This window comes from Plectropomus leopardus, chromosome 5 (assembly GCF_008729295.1).
Source record: "Plectropomus leopardus isolate mb chromosome 5, YSFRI_Pleo_2.0, whole genome shotgun sequence".
Taxonomy (NCBI): domain Eukaryota; kingdom Metazoa; phylum Chordata; class Actinopteri; order Perciformes; family Serranidae; genus Plectropomus; species Plectropomus leopardus.
Window position 1 is genome coordinate 36640692 of NC_056467.1, and position 22411 is coordinate 36663102.

Here is a 22411-nt window from a genome sequence, read left to right on the forward strand (position 1 = left end):
CAATAAGCTGTTTATAAATGGGTTTTGGACCATGGTTTGGAGATGTTTTAAGAATATTTTCCACTAAGGTAAATGGTCCAATATTATGAATTTGTTATATTCAGCTATATTTTTATGAGTTTGCTCAAAAAAAAAGGAGGAGGATAAACATAATCTATAAAGCATTATAAATTACTCTTAACTATTAATAAAGCCATTAGTTCAAACAAACAAACAAACAAACAAACAAACAAACAAACAAACAAAAAAACTTCATTAAAGGTGCCTTTTTATACACTGGTCCCCTTGTTAACGATAGATTGCTACTCCAAAATAGCTGACCTTATTTCAGATGACATTGAGGCACATTGTAATAAAAAATTCTTGTCTGAGTATATTTTCTTTCAGGGGTTCAAGTTAAAAGAGCACACTACACACTTCTTTCAGTGCTGGTATGTGTGTATTGAACCATCTGATGAAATTGCAGAAATATTAGAAGCAGTGTGACCCATCCCAGTTGAAAAGAAAGGCCAGGACAACAGTGCTTTGTGCATTTTGAGTTATTTCTCTATGACAAAGTTGCTTAAATAACGGCTTTAATTTTACTTGAAAATCATAAAAGTTACTTACACTGTTATACAAGTCATGTTATTGAACATATTATTCAGCATACAATTATGTAAATATTTTAATTTACTGAAACTGTAAATTTATAAAGAGATCTAAAAAGCACAGTAATTTATTCTGAAAAGCACCCACTGTATTTGGATTCAAAGTCTACACAAACAAACAATCGGCTTCGCAAATATGCTCTCTGAGACTTTGTGTTGTCTCTGAGTGTGCGCATATCCTCATCATACTAAAGTTTTAATTTAATAATTTCAAAATGAAAATTGTATCAAGAGTGGCAGAGACAGTGATCTTGATCTTGCGTGATTTATTTGTCCATTCCAAGTGTTTTCTAACATGGACAGCATTTTGCCTGTTATTACAAAGAAAAATCAGTATCCAAGAGCACAGTTAAAATCAATAAAAGTGACTCAGCAATAGGGACAGTTGCCAGTCAACCCCCGCTGAATCAAAGGTTAGAACTTACACAAATGTTTAGAAAAGGGCAAGCGATCTGCCGACGGTGCACTCTCATTTGACTGTCCTGGATGTCTTCTGATCCACTGCCATCATGAACCTAAAGCTCATCTTCTTTTGCCTCTTCGTAGCAGTGCTCCTCGTACCTGCTGAAGTATGTATTCAATATATGATACGGCTATTGTGTAGCAATAAGCAAATGGCTTTCATTTACAATGTTGCAATGTTTGATAAGACATTTTGCTGGGAATAAAATGCAGTAGAGCTTGTTGTCCATGTTCCTGTTTAAAAAGAGTAATTCACTGCAATGTTTTGTCATAAATGTCATCAAGATTATACAAACCAACTGCATGTTATCTTTTATTAGTATGACTCTTTTGTGATGCTGTCAAATTATTATTCAGCTGAAGCGTAAAAAACACAAACATCGTCATCGAGATGGCCATGGTCATGATCATGAGCATCACAAACATGAGCACCATAAACATGGCAAAAGGAGAGGAGGATTTAAGGAAATTATTGAAGGTGAGTACTTGTTTTTATTCCTTTTATGATATATTGTATATGAAACAGTATTTGACATTTAGTTTTATAGGGTAAAAGAGACAGGAAGAAAATCTTACAAAGTAAAATTACTGTTTCAGATATCTTCTTTAGCATCCTGGAGGGAGCTGGTGATGATGACGATGATGACGATGAAAGTCCTTCAGAGTGGCTTTTTGAACTTCAAGAGCCAGAAGGTGTGAGAAGCAACACTCATGTATTCTGTTTAACTAATTACGCCAATCTGTAATGTTACATTCTCCCATAACAGACTGCATCGCATTCAGAAGCTCTAATTCAAAACTTAAACACCCCTCTTAACTTTTCTCATCTTAGGCGAATGCAACCCAAACCCCTGCCTCAACAACGGAGTGTGTGAGGAGAAAGGCAAGAGGAGATTCAAATGCGACTGTCCAAGACCTTTCAGGGGAAGAAGATGCGAGAGAGGTTGGAAACAAACTCCCGTTTCCCTTGCACACCGGTCACATATGTACAGTATATAGTGAGCAAAAATGAATTATTGTGTCATCTTGTCAGGTCCAAAACATTGTAAAAGAGGTAAATGTGGTCGTGGTGAATGTGTGCTGACTTCAACTCCCCCGTTCTATGAGTGTAAATGCAAGGTGCCCTTCCAGCCTCCTAAATGCAGAACTGGTAAGGAGTATTTCTTTGCCCAAACAAGACAGAATACCTCTTTTCCACAAGTTTCTAAAGCAAGCTTTTACTGTTAACTATTTTTCTCCAAAGTTTCACTGTGTGAGCCTAATCCATGTCAAAATGGTGGACAATGCGTCAGGGACGGTGATGACTTTGACTGCCAGTGCCCTCCAGGGTACAGAGGACGTTTCTGTCATGTTGGTAAATACTGCACCCTTCATTATTATTTTAGTACAGCATATCACCATATCTCATACACTGAATGAGTGAGGTCTTTTTCTCAGGCCCAGATGACTGCTATGTGGAGGACGGAGAGTCATACCGCGGAAATGTGAGTGAGACAGAGGATGGCTATGAATGCCTCCACTGGAACTCTCACTTCATCTTGGAGCGAGGAGTTGACCCCTTCAGCACCTATGAAGACAAAGATGGACTCGGCCATCATAACTTCTGCAGGTCAGAGGGAAAATAAACAAGTCTATACAAATACGAGTAGACATCTTCAAGATATGGAAGCCCTGAGAAGCAAGTGAGGAAAAAAATATTAATATCCATGGTCTAGGTCTGATAAAAAGGATTTGCCTTTTTGAGGTCCTTTTTTTTAATCCCCATCCATGGAACAGGTGAAAATTTTTTTATTTTTTTATTTTTTTATTAGGACTAAAAGCATTTACGTTTTTATTCTAGGTGAGTTTTAATTTATCCAGACATTCTAAATACAAGGTACATATAAAACGTGGTTCTATTTAGAACATAAGGTAGTGGCATAGATTGTATAAATAATGGACATAATTACCATGACATTACACACTGGTTTATTTGCTGCTGTTTTGAAGCCTCGAGTTTGTCATTTTGGCAGACAGCTTGTCAAATGAAAAATTTTTTTTTTTTTTGCACCAGGCTGTAAACATTTTATTTTCACTGTAGAGTTGGGCATTTTATTTTATTTTGTGTCTGTTGGGATTTACTCTGTTTTGTAGCCAGTCTCAAGTGGCCTTTCAAGGAACTGCAGTTTTTGGCGCTTGTGCAGTGGCTTCTTTTTTTCAGCCTTGGAGGTTGCCTTTTGGATAATGGTGAGCTTCTGTCTTTTGTAGTGAAAATGAGTATTACAACAAGAAACACTGAAAAAATATTCTGTCAAAAAACTTTTTTTTCACTTGGCAGAACTTTTTTCCCACCTGTTTTACAAAAAAAGAAAAAAATTCGGGCAGTTCGAGAGATTGTCCCAGCAAAATCTTTCTTTCACTTGTTCTTAAGTCCTAAACACAGAAAAGACAATAATTCAAGCCAGACTAAGAAAAACCACTGGAATTTGTCCCTCACTTGCCTCTCAGGTCTCCCATACTAAGAGGACGCTTTCTCACACGTTTTCTGTGACACAGAAACCCAGATGGAGACGAGATGCCCTGGTGTTTCTACAGAAAAGGTCGCAAGTTGTCGTGGGACTACTGTGATGTCACAGAGTGTCCTGAACCAACAGGTCAGCCTTCAAACATCACATAACTTTATGACTAAAAGTGACAAAAACAATTTTTATTGTTTTATCTTTTATTGTGTTATCTTTTCGTGTATGTTGTCAGGTGTGACGCCAACTGACATTGTCCCTACCAATGCCGATCCCACTGCTCCCAAGCCCCAGTCTACAAGCCCTAAACCTATAGCAGCCTCCAAACTAACCACCACACCCACAATGACTGAGAAGCCCAGCCAGACTCCACAACCTTCTGCTCCCCCCACTAACGTTCCTCTCCCCCCCACTAAAACCCCTTTACCACAACAGTTTGTCACCTGTGGGCAGCCTCAGCCAAAGAAGTCCATTACACGAATATTTGGGGGTTTGAAAGTTCCTCCTGGGGCCGTACCCTGGCAGGTGTCCCTGCAGGTGAGACCGAAGGACTCCAACCTGGCATTCAGACATATATGTGGAGGAGTTCTCATCGAGAGCTGCTGGGTACTGACAGCCGGACACTGCATGTAAGCAAATCAAAATAAATATGAAAAATCACAAAACATCGCCTGATTATGGAATAGCTTTCACATGTGGTCTTGATCTTGAGTGAATCATGTTTTTTGTGTTTCAACAGCGAACAAAATAAGGACATGCAGGTGGTTATGGGAGGTCTGTCACTGGATGCAGAGGAATCCACAGAGCAAACTGTAAAAGTTGAAGAGGCTATTAGACATGAGAACTACAGAGAGACTCAAACAGCGGTTTACAACGACATAGGTGACCAATGCTTCCCTCACTGAGATTACCAACAGTGTTAGGATGTAATATACAAATCAAAGATCCTTTTGATTCTTTTTACTCAACTAAGGATGAGATTTTAGAGAGTCAAATAGCACTATTATAATTAGATAATTGACAACAGTATGATAGCATTGATAGTCGAGGTTGTTAACTCTTAAAATAGAATTATTGACATTGTGATATAAAAGTACCAGAAGTTAAGTACTTTATCATTTAATTTTTTAATTTTGTTGTGACTTTTATCCATACTGCTTTTCCAAAGGCTTATTGAGGCTGAAAGGCTCTGATGGAGTTTGTGCCAATGAGACCCAGTTTGTGAAGACAGCCTGTCTGCCTGATGCCCAGCTGCCTGATGGGATAGAATGTAAAATTTCTGGATGGGGTGCCACTGAGGACTGTAAGGCCACTTTTGTGTATTTAGCCACCTATAAAAAAAAAACAAAAACACTGTCTATTTTTCAGTCAGATATTTTTGGTTTGTTTCAGAGGAATGCATTTCGGAGCTTAATGTTTATTTTATTTTATTTTTTAGTGTAAAAGATCCTGTAAACCTTTATGTCCCTGAAATTACTGAAATCAACAATTCCCCCCCAATCAAAAACATCCATCCATCCATCCATTTTCTTCCGCTTATCCGGGGTTGGGTCGCGGGGGCAGCAGCCTAAGCAGGGAACCCCAGACATCCCTCTCCCCGGCCACTTCGTCCAGCTCTTCCCGGGGGACCTCGAGGCGTTCCCAGGCCAGCTGTGAGACGTAGTCTCTCCAGCGTGTCCTGGGTCTTCCCCGGGGCCTCCTACCGGTGGGATGTGCCCTGAACACCTCACCAGGGAGGCGTCCTGGAGGCATCCTAACTAGATGCCCGAGCCACCTCATCTGGCTCTTCTCAACGCGGAGGAGCAGCGGCTCTACTCCGAGCCCCTCCTGGATGACCGAGCTTCTTACCCTATCTCTAAGGGAGAGCCCAGCCACCCTACGGAGGAAACTCATTTCGGCCGCTTGTACCCGCGATCTTGTTCTTTCGGTCACTACCCAAAGCTTGTGACCATAGGTGAGGGTAGGAACGAAGATCGACCGGTAAATCGAGAGCTTTGCCTTTCGGCTCAGCTCCCTCTTCACCATGACAGACCGGTGCAGAGTCCGCATTACTGCAGACACTGCACCGATCCGCCTGTCGATCTCCCGTTCCATCCTTCCCTCACTCGTGAACAAGACCCCGAGGTACTTAAACTCCTCCACTTGGGGCAGGACTTCGTCCCCGATCCGGAGGGGGCACACCACCCTTTTCCGGCTGAGAACCATGGTCTCAGATTTGGAGGTGCTGATTCTCATCCCAGCCGCTTCACACTTGGCTGCGAACCGATCCAGTGAGAGCTGAAGGTCACGGCCCGATGAAGCCAACAGGACCACATCATCTGCAAAGAGCAGGGACCCAATCCTGAGGTCACCAAACTGGACCCCCTCAACACCCTGACTGCGCCTAGAAATTCTGTCCATAAAAGTTATGAACAGAATCGGTGACAAAGGGCAGCCCTGGCGGAGTCCAACCCTCACCGGAAACGAGTTTGACTTACTGCCGGCAATGCGGACCAAGCTCTGGCACCGGTCATACAGGGAACGGACAGCCCGTATCAGGGAGTCCGAAACCCCATATTCCCGGAGAACCCCCCACAGGACTCCCCGAGGGACACGGTCGAATGCCTTCTCCAAGTCCACAAAGCACATGTGGACTGGTTGGGCAAACTCCCACGCACCCTCAAGGATCCTGCCAAGGGTCCAGAGCTGGTCCACAGTTCCACGACTGGGGCGAAAACCGCATTGCTCCTCCTGAATCCGGGGTTCGACTATCCGGCGGGCCCTCCTCTCTAGTACCCCCGAATAGACCTTACCAGGGAGGCTGAGGAGTGTGATCCCCCTGTAGTTGGAACACACCCTCCGGTCCCCCTTCTTAAAAAGAGATGTCCACGCAATGTTGCAGAGTTGCGTTAGCCACGACAGCCCCACAACATCCAGGGCCTTGAGGAACTCCGGGCGGACCTCGTCCACCCCCGCTTTTTGGCCACCTCGGTAACCTCAGCCCCAGAGATAGAGGAGCCCACCCCCGAGTCCCCAGGCCCTGCTTCCCCAACGGAAGGCGTGTCGGTGGGATTGAGGAGGTCTTCGAAGTATTCCTTCCACCGATCCACAACGTCCCGAGTCGAGGTCAGCAGCGCCCCGTTGCCACCATACACAGTGTTGACAGAGCACCGCTTCCCCCTCCTGAGATGCCGGATGGTGGTCCAGAACCTCTTCGAAGCCATCCGGAAGTCGTTTTCCATGGCCTCGCCGAACTCTTCCCACGCCCGGGTTTTCGCCTCGGCGACCAATGCCGCCGCACTCCGCTTGGCGAGTTGGTACTTGTCTGCTGCCTCCGGAGTCCCACAGGCCAAGAAGGCTCGATAGGACTCCTTCTTCAGCTTGACGGCACCCCTTACCGCCGGTGTCCACCAGCGGGTTCGGGTGTTGCCGCCCCGACAGACACCGACCACCTTACGGCCACAGCACCGGTCGGCCGCCTCAGCAATGGAGGCACGGAACACGGCCCACTCGGACTCAATGTCCCCGGCCTCCCCCAGGACATGGTCGTAGCTCTTCCGGAGGTGGGAGTTGAAGCTCCTTCTGACGGGAGACTCTGCCAGACGTTCCCAGCAGACCCTCACAATGCGTTTGGGTCTGCCAGGTCTGACCGGCGTCCTCCCCCACCATGGGAGCCAACTCACCCCCAGGTGGTGATCGGTTGACAGCTCCGCCCCTCTCTTCACCCGAGTGTCCAAGACATACGGCTGCAAGTCCAATGATACGACTACAAAGTCGATCATTGAACTGTGGCCTAGGGTGTCCTGATGCCAAGTGCGCATATGGACACCCTTATGCTTGAACATGGTGTTAGTTATGGACAATCTGTGGCGAGCACAGAAGTCCAATAACAAAACACCACTCAGGTTCAGATCGGGGGGGCCATTCCTCCCGATCACGCCCCTCCAGGTCTCACTGTCGTTGCCAACGTGAGCGTTGAAGTCCCCCAGCAGAACGAGGGAGTCCCCAGAAGGAGCAATCTCCAGCACCCCCTCTAAGGACTCCAAAAAGGGTGGATATTCTGAACTGCTGTTTGGACCATAGGCACAAACAACAGTCAGGATCTGTCCCCAACCCGAAGGCGGAGGGAGGCTACCCTCTCATTCACCGGGGTAAACTCCATCGTACAGGCACCGAGCTGGGGGGCAATAAGTATTGCCACCCCCGCCCGGCGCCTCTCACCAGTGGCAACTCCAGAGTGGAAGAGAGTCCATCCCCTCTCGAGAAGACTGGTTCCGGAGCCCAAGCCATGCGTCGAGGTGAGGCCGACTATATCTAGTCGGAACTTCTCAACCTCGCGCACCAGCTCAGGCTCCTTCCCCACCAGAGAGGTGACATTCCACGTCCCCAGAGCTAGCTTCTGCAGCCGAGGATCAGACCGCCAAGGTCCCTGCCTTCGGCTGCCGCCCAGCTCACATTGCACCCGACCCCTACGGCCCCTCCTACGGGTGGTGAGCCCACGGGAACAATCAAAAACACACATATTAATATTCATTTGTCGTGCTATTTATCAATCTACAGTACATTGTTTTGGTGTGATTTGTGTTGGTCATATGAGGCGCAAAGATGTCTGCAACTCACACCAAAACTATCTGGACTGATAAGTAGCACTACAGGAAAGAGGAAAAATATGCAGTTTTGATTTGGGGTTGAACTGTCCCTTTAAAGTCTGATTATTCCACCTTCTCTCTGCAGCTGTTTATGGTTCCAACCACCTGCTGGAGGCCAACGTACTGCTGATCAACCAGGACAAGTGCTCTGAACCTGATGTTTATGGCAAAGTCCTGGATAATACTATGTTCTGCGCTGGCCACCTGCAGGGAGGAGTGGATTCCTGTCAGGTTTGTAAAAAAAATTAAATGCTATTATTCAGAACAACTGCATGACTGATTGATCTGGAGTGAGCGCAGCTGCGACATCCAATCACATTATCTATGTGTGTTTGGCCGACTTTGAGAAAGTTGATTTAGTCTGAGTCAGTGGGACTACCATGTTTACGTGTATTTTAAAATACCAGTTTTAGTCGGACTAACACCATAATGTGAATTTTTCTAACATTAAGTAAACGTACTGAGTGTGTGCATTCGCTATCTAGTCAGCTGTTTGCTCTTGTTGTAGGGCGACTCTGGAGGACCGCTGACTTGTAAGGAGAACAATGCGAATGTTATTTACGGCGTGGTGAGTTGGGGAGACCAATGTGGACGGAAGAACAAGCCCGGGGTCTACACACGGGTTACTAACTATCTGAACTGGATCAAGTCGAAGATTCAAGCAACATCTGAATAAACACACTTTTACTATTCACCATGCCAGTGTGGCCAAGTGCTTAGTGATGTACGGAGCAAGTCTTACACATCGTGATTAAGCTTTTTAGGGTTTTTGTGTAATTGTACCCAGTATTTTGCTTTTTGGGTCTAGATGTGCAACAATTTTAAATTCCAGTGCTACTTAATAAAAATTTCATAAAGAACTAATTAAACATTTTATCAAATAGTTTTGTTGTGGAGTAAATACGCATTGTCATTTAAGCTTAATGTGTTTTTTACGATTTATATATGACGTAGAAATGCAATGTGATCTGAAACCTTTTATCAAAAATGATGTGTGGTGGAGAAGGAAAGACAAAATAAATGTTAAATATGACTACCCGGAGCCCTTTCAGAGAAAAAGTGACATATTTTTCAATAAAGCTTGTTGGTAACTTTATAAAAAATATTTTTTGTCATATTTGCTGAAACTGTTACTTTGATCAGACCTGAGGATTCAAACATGGCTGTCAGTTATGTCAATCACTGCTTGTCAACTGCTGTCAAACTGTTGAAATAGGCAGCGTTTGATAAAATATTAGTGAAGAATCTGTCACTGCATTGCCTATTTCTCGCCTCAAATGTTTTCAGAAACATATTTCAGTGTACTATTTAGCTGTAAAATGAGAAAGCTGGTCTGGCCAGTGGGCGGTATTTCCAACATGGCTGCTGAGTGAAGATCAAGACCAAGAAGGTTTACTCTCATTCCAAAACATGGGGTTCATGAAAAGAAACAAAACTAAGTACTGAGGTCCCAGCAAGTAACAATATAATGAGACACTCAAATCTAAAACCAGCAGAAACAACGAATAAATGCAATTAAATAAAATGATAATCTAAGATTAATAAAACAAAAACACACGGATAAAAACAGTAGACATTTTAAAAAGCAAATGCATTCATAAATATAACCATAAAGTATAGTCACAAACTTTCTCATTTCACAGGTAAACAGTACACTAAAATATGTTTCTGAAAACATTCAAGGTGAAAAATAAACAGTGCAGTAATAAAGTCTTGGTTAATAGTTGATCAGCACTGTTTAGTTTGACAGTCTGGCAATGATTAACGTGATTGGCAGCTGCATTAGAGATTCATCGGCTGTCATTGGCCATTTTCTGTGCACCACCGCCTGATTCTAGTGAATGCTTTTAGGGGCAGAAGGGACACGATTTTTTTTTTTTTCATCTGGTTCATGTACTTCTTTCAGAATCATTTCTTTCAGAATCACTTCAATCAAACTATCACTTAGTTTCAGAAAATATGACACAAAGTTATTTCAATCAAGCTCATTATTTGTAAGTTGTCTCTCAACAAGAATTACATTATTTTTGTAGTATTATAGGAGATTAATGAAAGAAAACAAACTTCTAACAATAAGCAAAGATATCACAATTAATTGAAGAAATGTCACCAAATGTATCAGTGATGGCAAAGCATGAATAGCATATGTAGAAATAGGATATTTACATCATGCTGATATAGGCTTCTTATAGTTTACTTCATCCTTGGCTGTCCCTTCATGCTTTTCTTTGCCTCATGTTTCGTCCTCACTGGGCCCAATGGTAGCAGAACTCATAGCAACTCCCCTGACCTAGAGAAGGGGAGTCATAGTGGATGAATGTGCCAAAAGGGATTTTATCTACAAATTTATTAGCTGCCCATCCAGGTTTTCATGAACATGTCTTTTATACACAAGTACACAAGACGACTGCTCAAAATCAAATAGGGTTGCATATTCTCACACTTTTGTAGAGCTGACAAGGTTCTGTTGATGAACCGCAAAACACGCTCCAGCTTTAAAGTGTATGAAACTGTCCTTGGTGACAGATGATTGGCCTTTCTGGTTATTGTGTTCGCTGTAGGGCAGCAACTCTGTAAGGTCACTGACATGTGAGAACGGCGGCACGCATGCAGTCCATGGTCTGATGAGCTGAGCGGACAGTGGGACAAAGAATGAGCCAGTAGTTTAAACACGGGTCATTTACTTCCTGAACCACATCAAGTCAAACATGAGAGCTGCTAATCTGCCGAGCGAACAGATTAGTCTTCAGCATAAACAATCGTTGAGGATGCACACGATACTACTCAATGAAATATTTACCATACATGACACTGAATGGGTAATATAGATACGACTATGGATCATAGACTAGAGCAGTGGTTCTCAACTGGTGGGTTGCAGTCCAAAAGTGGGTCACGGGTCTATTCTGAATGGCCCCTAAATGATTTTTAAACGTGTGAAGTTTGTATAAAAAAACACTTTATTTTAAAGTACAGTGAATTTCTGGCATAGAGCTTTTATTTTTAAGTGTATTTCTGTTTATTCTTGATATATGTTTTATTTTGTCTTTTAAGTCGATGTGTTGTTTACATTTCGTAAAAAAAAAATAAAATAGAATATGTGATCATTTAGAATATATGGACATTGAACTAATTGACTAAGGAGAAATCTGGACCCTGTGACTGGACCAGTTGGCAACCACTGGACTAGACTAAAAAACTTTAAATATCTCTTCTTAACTATTTCTTACATCACAGCTCTCTAGGATCACAAGACGCACACAACAATACAGTATATTAACCCTTGATTTCTCTTCCAGCGCTCCTGGTAATGAGAAATATATGTTAATATAGAGGTAGGTGAATTCTTAGATCATAATGTTAGTGTCATCTGGGACAGACTGAGGCAGAAAAACTGGTGACGCTCATGTAAGTTTGAAAGCTACACATCTTTTACAGCATGAAAAACTTTGTTCGCAACAGTCATTTAAGGTTGTCTTTTAATTTCACTTTTTAACCTCGTCTTCGTTTACATGCCAGTCCCAGGGGTCCTTAATCCAAAACAAAGTAAGTGGCTGCTTGTTGAGTCCGTTCACATCAATGCATGGGTTAAACATGGGATAGAGAGGCTCCGTGCACTGCATGCAGAAAGAGTGCAGCAGAGTGGTAGTGTCAGCATCGTAGAATGACAGCTCCCCCTTCTGGAGATTTGCCAGTATGCCCAGTTTCTTGACTCTCTTTCCCACTGACAGCTGCTTCTCCTGGGTATCATGACATGCCAAGTACTGTCCATCTCCATGGTAGATGCACCAGGATGTGTTGTTCACACTCACACTGGAGGAAGTCTGACTTGGACTGTCTTTTTTATCAGCTGACCCAGTAGTCACACCCATTAGCCAGTATGGTTTCTCCTGGACGATGACCTCCCAGTAGTGCCGGCCGCTAGTAAAACTCTCCTGAGCCAGAACACTGTACTGGGAGTCATATGGCCGAGGACTCGGAGCGTCACTGACAGGCTCCCTTCTCCAGTACACCTGTTTCTTGTCCTGGGATATTTCCAGTTTCGGATGCGCTGACTTGGAATCCAGAGCTGGACAACTTAGATCTGCAAATATAAAATCCACATTCAGTACACAACTGAGATAGAGGGGGTTGATTTTAGATAGCAAAATGTTGGATTCTTTACTAACTTGACCACATTCGGGGAAAGTGTTGGGAGAGAGCCACTGAGAGGTCATCCACCAGCCGCTCTACTGTTCTCAGCTTCTCAAGGTCACACAGATCTTTGTCTACTTCTTGGATTGGTGCTAAATCCAAAGGGTCGCTACAATAAAAACTGAACACCATTAGAAGACAAAAGTCTTACCAAGAGAAGGCAGAAACACATAGAGTGATGATATACTCACCAAAGATTCAGTGCTGTGATTTGCTGTTGAGAATGAACAGGTCAAATACAAGACTTTCACATGATTACAAAAACACACTGTCGTAATATTCGGCAACCTACCTGTAGGAATTGCAGCTCATTTGTTTCTTGGAGAAGTGATTTGCTGGAGGCTCTGAGACTGTCGATCTGTTTGATCTGAGTCTCCATGATGCCCCTCTGGGCCTCCAGCCACTCTGTCATATATGACTCCTCTGCGTCTATAATTTGCATCATCAGACGCTCGTCACCATCCAGCACGACACGGATCCTGCTGTACTTGTCTGAGATTTTTTCACGGAAATCTGCAGCAGACTTCTAGGAAATTAATTAAAACAACATTATAAGCGAGGATACTATGAAGGAGAGATGCTTGCATAATCAATTCACATTTTCAAAAAAAAGAATGAATATTCACTATCTTGAATAATATATACTTCATCATATGTTTGCCAAAATAAATTATATGGGTATGTTCTTTTTTTTTTTAAAGTAAACACAGAGTATAATGCTAGTTACCGAGAGTACATTTGTGGAAATAATACTTGTACTGTTAATACTACTAATTACATGGTCTCAAATTGAAATATGTAAGTGTGCTAACATATTGCAAGCATTATAAAAGAAAATGGTTTGTAATTATGATTTTTTCTTTCTGTTTTACCATTACCATTTGGTAATGGCACATTGATTTTTGTTTTTATAGCCCCAAGTACATAAAAAAGCAAAGGCTTTTTTCCATTGCTTTTTACTAACTAAGTTCACAGGCTTGAAAAGATTTATTTCAAATTGACTGTACCACTGTTTGTGTATACAACGTCTCCAAGTCCTTGATGGCATGTTCTGCTTCACTTCTCCTCTTCAGCAGTTGATTCATGGTGGTCTCTAACATGCTCTAAAGACAGAAATACAACAGGCCTATAGAACATAAATACCATGACAGAGAAATATAGCAATAATCATGACATTTGCAAGGAAAATAAAACGCATTAGCCGACGACAAAACACTATTCACCTTGAAGTCTTTGCAGGCGTCATGGAGTTGAGACGCCCTGTGGTTCTTGTGCGTGCCAACCAGGACACAGAGACAACACACAGGGACCCTGTCCTCCATACAGAAGAGCTTGAGCTCATCACGGTGCTCCCTGCACTTCAGAGACAGCGGATCCCCCGTCACCTCCACAAGTGTGTGCTCCCTCAGAGCAGACCTCTGCTGGTGCAGCAGGGCGTGAGCCTGGCACAGAGACGCATCACAGGTCAGACACGTCCTTATTGCCACTGATGATGTCTCTATGCAGTGGTCACAGAGGACAGTGGAAGATGATTCCCTGCTTGGTGTTGCTGTCTGTAGCTCTGCTGTTGACGGCCTGTTAGTGGTGAAGTCCTTTACTTTCGCCTGAAGGCTGGTGTTTACCTCCAGAGTGAGGTCAGACTGGAGGAAAATCTGACACTCAGGACAGAAGAAAGGACCCACATCAGACCCATCTGTTTCCCAGACAGCCTGGATACAGGTGAGACAGAAGTCATGTCTGCATGGCAGCGTCACAGGATCCGTGAAGAAGTCCTGGCACACGGGACACTTTAAAGTTTCCTCAACAGTCCCCATAGCTCTGCTGCGTGAGGCTGTGATGGCAGCTCACTGTGCACTGTGCTCCTGGCCTTCCTGCTCATGAATGTTTCACAGGCCTCTCCTGGCAGGCTGCACACGCCACTCATGTGCCTCAGTGTCAGATTACTGAAGATGAGATGAAATCTTCCACTAGCTGATTTAACGCCATTGACTCTCAGGGGACCACACACAACTGAATCGCACATTTCCAAAAAAATGGATTAAGTAAACGAAGTCATCAATTATTTGTACATTGTTCAAAAATCGATCTAATCTGAATTTAAGGTCAATTCAAGTTCTTTTTTATGAGCTTTTAATCCTATCTCACTGTCTTCCTCTTTAAATGAATTATTTGTAGTTAACCTTGAATTGAGATTATATTGCACAAATCGTGCTTACAGTAATATTCAGTGATGCCTAAAGTAGGTCTATAGTTATGCAGATCAAACCTCTGCTCAACAATTTGTTATTAACATGTTCCCATTTTTATAATGAATTATATGTTATTAAATTGTATTCAGTTTATTTGACTGAAATAATTTTTAGGAGTGTTGATTATTTTTAACACTGGTTGTGTTTAAGATAAAAAGGACTATACCTTATTTATTAAAGTAGGAGGTTGACTGGGAGTTGAATTTATTTATTTTTTAATTTTTTTTTGTAAAGAAAACATATATTTACAATTGCAGGTTTTGGGGTTCTGAGAATATTTAAAATAAATTAGATTTACAACTATTTAAAGTTGAATGTCCCCTCTCTAAGCCAAATAAAAACAATACTCCCTCAAAAGGGCCTGAAAAGTTATCTAAAATGCCTCCCTCGTTCTGCACCACTCTCATAAATAACGAACAGTTCCTAACTGCATCAATATTTTCACTACAAAACATGTACGTAACTCACGTAAAACAATTCAGATGTCTTGTACGACAAGGTGTCTGCACTCATTTGTTATAATTTCGTTTGCTGTTGCGATTAATTTGATCTCTTAAAGTAGACAAATATGAGCTGTCAGCGTTGTATATTTTTACCCTCCTTCACCGTGCTTGTACTTCCCATAGCTACGTAAGCATCTACCCATCAAAGGCACCATCTCTGCGTACGTAAGGACTAATTTGCGTAAATCCCTTTCTTACTACGTTAACATATCCGGAAATCCTGCGTACACGTCGTTCGTGCATAACTCAATTACGGCACTTCCCAACCAACGTGGGCTGTGGATGTGGCAGCAAAGCGGCGCCGGTCCGGTTGACTACGTGTCTCCTTCGGTCCACACACAAGTGTTGTTGTGTTTGGTTTTCCAGACTTTCACATTGTCAGGTAAGGAGTCATTTTGCACAACATTTAGTGGGTCCATGTTGTCTAAATAGCCGCTAAGCTAGGCAGTGAGGTAGCTCATAATAGCTAAAGCTAGCTAACCTTAGTAGCTAGCCTCAGGGTTGACAGCAGTGACACTAGGCACTCAGCTGCAATATGTTAGCCTTATTGACTAACTTTCAGGCTTAAATGGCTTCACATATGGTAGAGTTTATTTGCATGAACAGCACCTATACCCTGGATTTTCCTTTAACTGTTACCCGTTAGCTAATATGTGTAAGATAACAAGTCCAAACATCATCTTCAGTGGGTCAGTGTGTCAAGTTCAAGCACCAACCTGCTGATAACTTCATGGCACATCATTCAAAGCTTTTCAGTAAAACTGAAACAATTTACAAATAGATAATACTCATTTTTATATATAATATTTTCTTTATATATTCATTGTTGTGTATATTGCCAAGTACACAGTCTGTCTTATCATATCCAAAAGCTGCTTATCTCAGATGAAATAATGTTAGAGTAACCTGACACTGGTTTCTGTTTATCACAGCTCTCCTGAAGTAAAAGTGCAATGTTTGCCAGGCTGGCCTTGTGCTCTCATCTGCCATCCAGAATCTGGCAGTCAAATGTCTGTCCAGTGTCCATCAGAGCGTATTCCAAGGCCAATTGTAAGTAAATCTTGATTTGTATACTGTAATGTGCTCTTTGGTGTGTGCTGATGTGTAATAATTTTTTTTTTTCCTCTGCAGTCCCACGTCCCCATGGGAAGTCATTTGCTCACCGCAGTGAGTTGAAGCAGGCCAAACGTATTGTGGTGAAGCTGGGGAGTGCTGTGGTGACACGTGATGAGTGCGGTCTGGCACTGGGTCGACTGGCTTCAATAGTAGAGCAGGTAATAACGTATTAATATTGTTGACACAGACAACAGAGGAACTTTAATACGTGGGCTCAAGGAAGACTTATGAAACAAACTGGACTTAGGGAGTGATCTTGGTTGAGAAGGAAGAACTTGAATGTTACAGCCTTTGTGTTTCCTGTCAGGTGGCCATGCTCCAGAATCAAGGCAGAGAGATGATGATTGTCACCAGTGGCGCTGTGGCGTTTGGGAAGCAGAGACTGAGACATGAGATCCTGCTGTCTCAGAGCGTCAGACAAGCTCTGCATTCTGGACAGAATCAACTCAAAGAAATGGTGAGTAATTGTTTTTCACACTGTGAATTTTAAGTCGGCTCATTGAGAAATGCTTAAATATTACATATGCATTGTGTTTATAGACTTTATCTTAAGTAAAGTCTCTGTTTTGCAGTCAGTCCCAGTTTTGGAGGCAAGGGCATGTGCAGCTGCTGGACAGAGCGGTCTGATGGCATTGTATGAAGCTATGTTCACACAGTACAGTACCTGCACTGCACAAGTATGTACTCCACAAGTACAAGCATTTTCTCATAGTTAACAGAGGTTTTTTTTTTTTAATGTCACAAACTTCTCCACATTTCTGTCCTATTCTGTAGATTCTGGTCACCAACCTTGATTTCCATGATGAGCAGAAACGTCGCAACCTGAACAGCACGCTTCATGAACTACTGCGGATGAACATAGTTCCCATCATCAACACCAATGATGCTGTTGTTCCGCCCCCTGTTCCCAACAGTGACCTACAGGGGGTAAATGTGGGTACTGTGTGAAGGGCATGTTGGGAATGCTGAATGTGGCTCTGCATTGTGGTGGTGGAGTGATTAAATCATGTGTAAATGAAAGACGTGTTTCATTTCGTTTACATTTCCACCTTCACTAACATAGATTTACTTAAACACAATTTTATTTATTTTAAAGGCTGCTTTAAATGTTCTCTGCTAATTCAAAGTGTGGCGGTCTTGTTTTCTGCCATTTTGTTGTGCGCAGACCTGCTTGTGTTATCTTCTTTTGGAAAAAGGTGAACATGTGTTGTTTGTCCTTTCACTGAATGGGTTTGGGAGGCTTTTGTTGCATGGTAGCAACTGATAAGATGTTATTATACAGTATAATGTGAGATAAGGGAATTTTCCTTTTGGCTTAATGAAATTTCTGTTCGTATTCTAGGTAATAAGCATCAAAGATAATGACAGCTTGGCTGCACGGCTGGCTGTTGAAATGAAGGCGGACCTCCTTATTGCCCTGTCTGATGTTGAAGGTACAGAAATCACTGCTAATTGGGAGATTGGTGATGATTTACCTTACATTTGTGCATTAACATTTGTATTCATTGTGTGTTATTAGATGTCAAAGGGCTGCGGCTAAGGATTGTTTTTTCTATCGCCAATAAATCATTTAATTTGCATGTCAAAAAACATCCCAAATACCCATCGTAAGTAATCCAAAAACCCAAAGAAATCTCTGCAAATAGTTTATTTTATCTTATCAATCGTAACCTCCCCAAATATACTTAGTTTGCTGTGATGTGAAACAAAAAAAAACAACAACCTGTAAAAAAAACCAAAACAGTTGTATAGTGTCATCTGTGGCTCTGAAGGGAGCAGAGTTTAAGAAAGTAATATGTATTATAGTAGTAATATATGTTATAATCAGGGTTTCATTGGCTTGCCAGGGGCCTTAAATTGTTCACAGAAAACCTGTGTAACAAACTGGAAATGTGAGACTATATTTAGATATTTAGACTTGTTACATGCATTCATCACAAATGGACTGTGCCAAATACAAGTGTAAATGACCACCAAGATGCATGGGGATCTGATCACTCACATCACTTCCCAAATGCTCTTAGACACATCTGACCGCTTACCCCTTGTAGTGTAAATGCTAATGCATCATTATGCATCTCCGACTACATTATCAGAGCAGGACAAATGCTCGAGAACGCACCCATTATATGCTGAGTTGGACAAAATGTTGTGGGATCATCCATTATTTTGCATCATGGAATGAGACATGTTGAATTCTACTGACAGTGATACCTCCAGCTGTACTGACACTGGCATGCTGCAGAGCAGCTGGCAAAAGTGTGTACTTAATAACTGTGCAGGGCAGTAATGAAATCTGAACATAAGTGGTAATCTAGAGAAGCATTATAGGCACTGCTCGGAACATCAGTCTGTCTTTGCTGTCATGTTCAGATCACCAAAACACATGTTAATACCATGTCTAAACAGGCCCTAAAAGTCAGAATATTTAAGAATCAGCCCATCCAGGTTTGTGTTTTGTGAGTTCCTCAACTTTTGGGAAGTGTAATGCTTAATCGCTGGAGTACTTTAAACAGTGAATCAAAACCGTCATTAATCAACTTGCAATAATATTCTATCACTGCATTCCTTTTATTCATGAACATTTTATGTCAGCGAGTTATCTGCTAATGGAAACTTTGAATACGGTCTGTCAGTATCAGTGTGATCGATGTGTGTTCTGGTTCTGTGAAGGATTAAAAAGAAAAAAAAAATCTATTCCACAGGCCTATATGACAGTCCCCCAGGAACAGATGATGCCAAACTCATTGATATATTCTATCCTGGAGACCAGCAGTCAATCACGTACGGCACGAAGTCCAGAGTCGGCATTGGCGGCATGGAAGCCAAGGTCAGCATGACAGTCGATATTTTATCTCAAAGTGTAAACAGGACTGTGTAGTTTGAAGAATGAAAAAGTTGCATTATACTCAATCATGTTGTCTTGTCAGGTGAAAGCAGCCCTCTGGGCACTACAGGGTGGGACGTCGGTCGTCATCGCCAACGGCACACATCCTAAAGTCACAGGCCACGTCATCACGGACATTGTCGATGGGAAGAAAGTTGGCACCTTCTTCTCTGAAGTGAAACCTGCAGGTACAAGGTCAAACCGTCTGTACTGAATATCTCACCTGCTTGTTGTGTTTGTTGTTTTTGTATTTGATGTCTGTATTATTGACACCACCAGGTCCAACTGTGGAGCAGCAGACAGAGATGGCCCGACATGCAGGAAGGGCTTTGGCCTCCCTGAACCCTGAACAGGTGAGTTACTTGCTCCCTCAGTTGGTTAGGTTTTAAAATGTTTTTTGTATTTAAAGATTATTTTCTAATGGGGTCCACATTTGTTTTAGGTTTGATTACAGTAGAATCATACTCACACAATGGAATAAGATTTAATGCTATATATTTAGCACTGATATATCAAGATTTAAAACATTAGATAAAGTCCCCTAAATACAGCATATTGGCCTCGTTGTATCATTCCTAAATGAATTTAAATGACGAGATTACAACAGAGGGAGAGCATCTCTTAGGCAAATATAATAAATTAACAAACCGTATCAGCACTAAAACTAAAAGAGTGAATCATTCTCACAACAGTGTGCAGGGGCCAAACTCATTAGGCTCACATTGTACTGGCAGCAGCTTTAATTACTCTTGATTATGGTATTTTTTAATCAAGCTGTGGTGTGTGTGTGTTTGCTTTCAGAGAGAGGAGATCATCTGCTCTCTTGCTGAGCTGCTTACCGAGAAGAAAGATGAGATTCTAAGTGCCAACAAGAGAGACATGGAGTTAGCCGTATCATCAGGTACAGAGGCACAGAGAAGACACTGATCACTTCAATCCACAGCCACATGCAACGGATCACTCAGCTGTAGCACTTGTACTCAGGGAAACTGGCATATGAAGGAGGCTTGGATCATCTGGTTTTCAGTGTTGACTGACATTTGTCTAACTTGTGGTGTGCATCAGCCATGTTGTTAGTAAGAGGCTTACTAATACACGTTGCTGTAGTTGTAAATGTATGAGTTTTGTAGGTGTCATTGTGTACCCTGTGTTATAGGGCACATTAGCAGAGAAAAAGAGAGACCGTCTGGAGACTGGATAAGCAACATTCTCACTCCTGTTCTCCCATACCTTTTGTTGTAGAAAGTAAAATACATTGTCTCTACAGAGATCTATAGATTATTGCATTTTTTGGTGTTTTTATTCATTTATTCTTTGTCCTCATAGGTCGATTGTCTCAGCCTCTGATCGACCGCCTGAGTCTGTCAACTGCTAAGCTCAACAGCCTTGCTATCGGCCTCCGTCAGCTCGCCGTGTCCTCCAGGGATAGCGTGGGTCGGGTGCTGAGGAGAACCAGGGTGGCCAACAACCTCGAGCTGGAACAGATCACGGTCCCCATCGGTGTCCTGCTCGTCATCTTTGAGTCGCGTCCTGATTGTCTCCCACAGGTCAGTCAAACCAAACACTCAGCCTGCAGCGTGTATTATCATTAGCTGTTTGCCTGGAAGACTTTTTACATCTTTGTCATTGGAAGTCAGACTCAGTTTTTCATGTATTTAATCTTGTGTTTTAGGTGTCGGCTCTGGCTATTGCCAGTGGAAATGCTTTGCTCCTGAAGGGGGGTAAAGAAGCTTCCAACACCAATAAAATTCTGCATCAACTCACCCAGGAGGCACTTTCCATTCATGGAGTGACAGATGCCATTCAGCTGGTAAAACAGAGAGCATTGTGAGATTGAAACACAGTGTGAATTTTGACATGTTTACTCAAGTGTTCTGTGACATTATAAACTTTACGTTGATGTGTAGGTGAGCACACGTGAAGATGTCGAGGATCTGTGCAGACTAGACAAGATGATTGACCTGATCATTCCAAGGGGCTCATCCCAGCTTGTGCGAAACATCCAGAGGGCAGCTAAGGGGATTCCTGTACTAGGCCACAGCGAGGGCGTCTGTCACGTCTACATAGACAGCGATGCCAGCATAGACAAAGCTATTGATGTTGGTATGTGCTCCCTATGTGTAGCTGTTGTTAACAGATGTTTCCATTTCTGCATTGGTGTGGTCACAGTGATTTAAAAGTTGTGGGGAAAAAAATCTTTTTCATGTTTTCTTTGAGTACACCTGGCAGTTGCAATTAATATTACTTTAAATGTTGCCCAAGAGTCGTGGTTATTATCTTGTTTGGGTAAAGCACAAACTGCTGAATGAATATACCTGTACTAACTCATGTTTCATTGCAGTCAGGGACTCCAAATGTGACTACCCTGCAGCCTGCAATGCCCTGGAGACACTCCTTATTCACAGAGATTTGCTGAGAACTCCTATTTTTGACCAGATCATTGATATGCTGAGAACAGAACATGTAAGAAAGATGCACCGGCACTCTTATTATTACACATAACAATACAAGATATGGTTACGTGTTTTTTTTTTTAATTTTGATGATGGTTTGTGCTTCAGAAACATAAACAAATGGTGGGGGGAAAGATGGCACTTAATTGAGGTCAGTAAAGTACAATTATTTTTTTATTCTATTGTTAAAACAATGTGTCATTGTTTTCTCTCAGGTGAAGATCCATGCAGGCCCCCGGTTTGCATCCTATCTTACTTTCAGCCCATCCGAGGTGAAGTCATTGAGGACGGAGTACGGGGACCTGGAGTGCTGCATTGAGGTGGTAGACAGCATGCAGGACGCTGTGGACCACATTCACAAATACGGCAGCTCCCACACTGATGTCATTGTTACAGAAAATGAGGAGACGGCCGAACAGTTTCTGCAGCAGGTGGACAGCGCCTGCGTGTTCTGGAACTCCAGCTCTCGCTTTGCCGATGGCTACCGCTTTGGCCTTGGTGAGTACAGTATAACTTTACTTCTATATGCTGTCAAAGAAAAATATGAGAATACACGTCCTATTGTAAATGGATTTAACCTGCTGCGGTGTAATTTTGTTGTACTTATTTTTTAGGAGCTGAGGTTGGCATCAGTACGGCAAGAATACATGCCAGAGGTCCAGTCGGTTTGGAGGGGCTTCTTACAACCAAATGGGTCCTAAGAGGGGACGGGCACACTGTGGCTGACTTCTCGGAGCAAGGCAGTATGAAATACCTTCATGAAAACATCCC

General features: G+C 42.5%; 3 protein-coding genes across 3 annotated transcripts in view; 2 read left to right on the plus strand and 1 right to left on the minus strand.

The window, feature by feature from the left end:
- Positions 1-1109: 1109 nt before the first annotated feature.
- On the plus strand, positions 1110-9334 carry LOC121942782 (hyaluronan-binding protein 2-like). The gene is made up of 13 exons (XM_042486036.1): positions 1110-1219; positions 1470-1590; positions 1710-1805; positions 1945-2055; positions 2146-2262; positions 2356-2466; positions 2550-2721; positions 3648-3745; positions 3846-4239; positions 4350-4492; positions 4779-4913; positions 8324-8469; positions 8747-9334. Exons 1-13 carry the CDS (start codon positions 1160-1162, stop codon positions 8912-8914), a joined length of 1872 nt encoding a protein of 623 aa, XP_042341970.1. The 5' UTR covers positions 1110-1159; the 3' UTR covers positions 8915-9334.
- A 2389-nt stretch (positions 9335-11723) lies between these two features.
- LOC121942868 (E3 ubiquitin-protein ligase TRIM39-like) lies at positions 11724-14246 on the minus strand. Its single transcript, XM_042486159.1, has 6 exons — positions 13656-14246; positions 13440-13535; positions 12725-12958; positions 12624-12646; positions 12408-12541; positions 11724-12322 (listed from the first exon to the last, which is right to left on the minus strand). The coding sequence occupies exons 1-6, from the start codon at positions 14244-14246 to the stop codon at positions 11724-11726; spliced, it is 1677 nt and encodes a 558-aa protein (XP_042342093.1).
- A 1205-nt stretch (positions 14247-15451) lies between these two features.
- Positions 15452-22411, plus strand: part of LOC121942869 (delta-1-pyrroline-5-carboxylate synthase-like) — a 12017-nt gene continuing 5057 nt past the window's right edge. The window contains exons 1-17 of the mRNA XM_042486160.1: positions 15452-15566; positions 16117-16234; positions 16316-16458; positions 16608-16757; positions 16873-16977; positions 17075-17233; positions 17643-17733; positions 19006-19130; positions 19231-19375; positions 19467-19540; positions 19989-20088; positions 20514-20734; positions 20860-20997; positions 21095-21290; positions 21529-21650; positions 21856-22138; positions 22255-22410. Of these exons, the coding sequence (XP_042342094.1) occupies positions 16138-16234; positions 16316-16458; positions 16608-16757; positions 16873-16977; positions 17075-17233; positions 17643-17733; positions 19006-19130; positions 19231-19375; positions 19467-19540; positions 19989-20088; positions 20514-20734; positions 20860-20997; positions 21095-21290; positions 21529-21650; positions 21856-22138; positions 22255-22410 (2305 nt within the window). The 5' untranslated portion in view covers positions 15452-15566; positions 16117-16137. The remainder of the gene's footprint in view (positions 15567-16116; positions 16235-16315; positions 16459-16607; positions 16758-16872; positions 16978-17074; positions 17234-17642; positions 17734-19005; positions 19131-19230; positions 19376-19466; positions 19541-19988; positions 20089-20513; positions 20735-20859; positions 20998-21094; positions 21291-21528; positions 21651-21855; positions 22139-22254; position 22411) is intronic.

Coding starts and splice junctions, on each gene's coding strand:
- LOC121942868 (XM_042486159.1), bottom strand. CDS start 14,246: ATGGGGACTGTTGAGGAAACTTTAAAGTGTCCCGTGTGCCAGGACTTC. Junction 13,536..13,655: donor ACGCCTGCAAAGACTTCAAG/GTGAATAGTGTT, acceptor TTCTGTCTTTAG/AGCATGTTAGAGACCACCAT. Junction 12,959..13,439: donor CGTTGTATACACAAACAGTG/GTACAGTCAATT, acceptor TTAATTTCCTAG/AAGTCTGCTGCAGATTTCCG.
- LOC121942782 (XM_042486036.1), top strand. CDS start 1,160: ATGAACCTAAAGCTCATCTTCTTTTGCCTCTTCGTAGCAGTGCTCCTC. Junction 1,591..1,709: donor ATTTAAGGAAATTATTGAAG/GTGAGTACTTGT, acceptor TTACTGTTTCAG/ATATCTTCTTTAGCATCCTG. Junction 8,470..8,746: donor GAGGAGTGGATTCCTGTCAG/GTTTGTAAAAAA, acceptor CTCTTGTTGTAG/GGCGACTCTGGAGGACCGCT.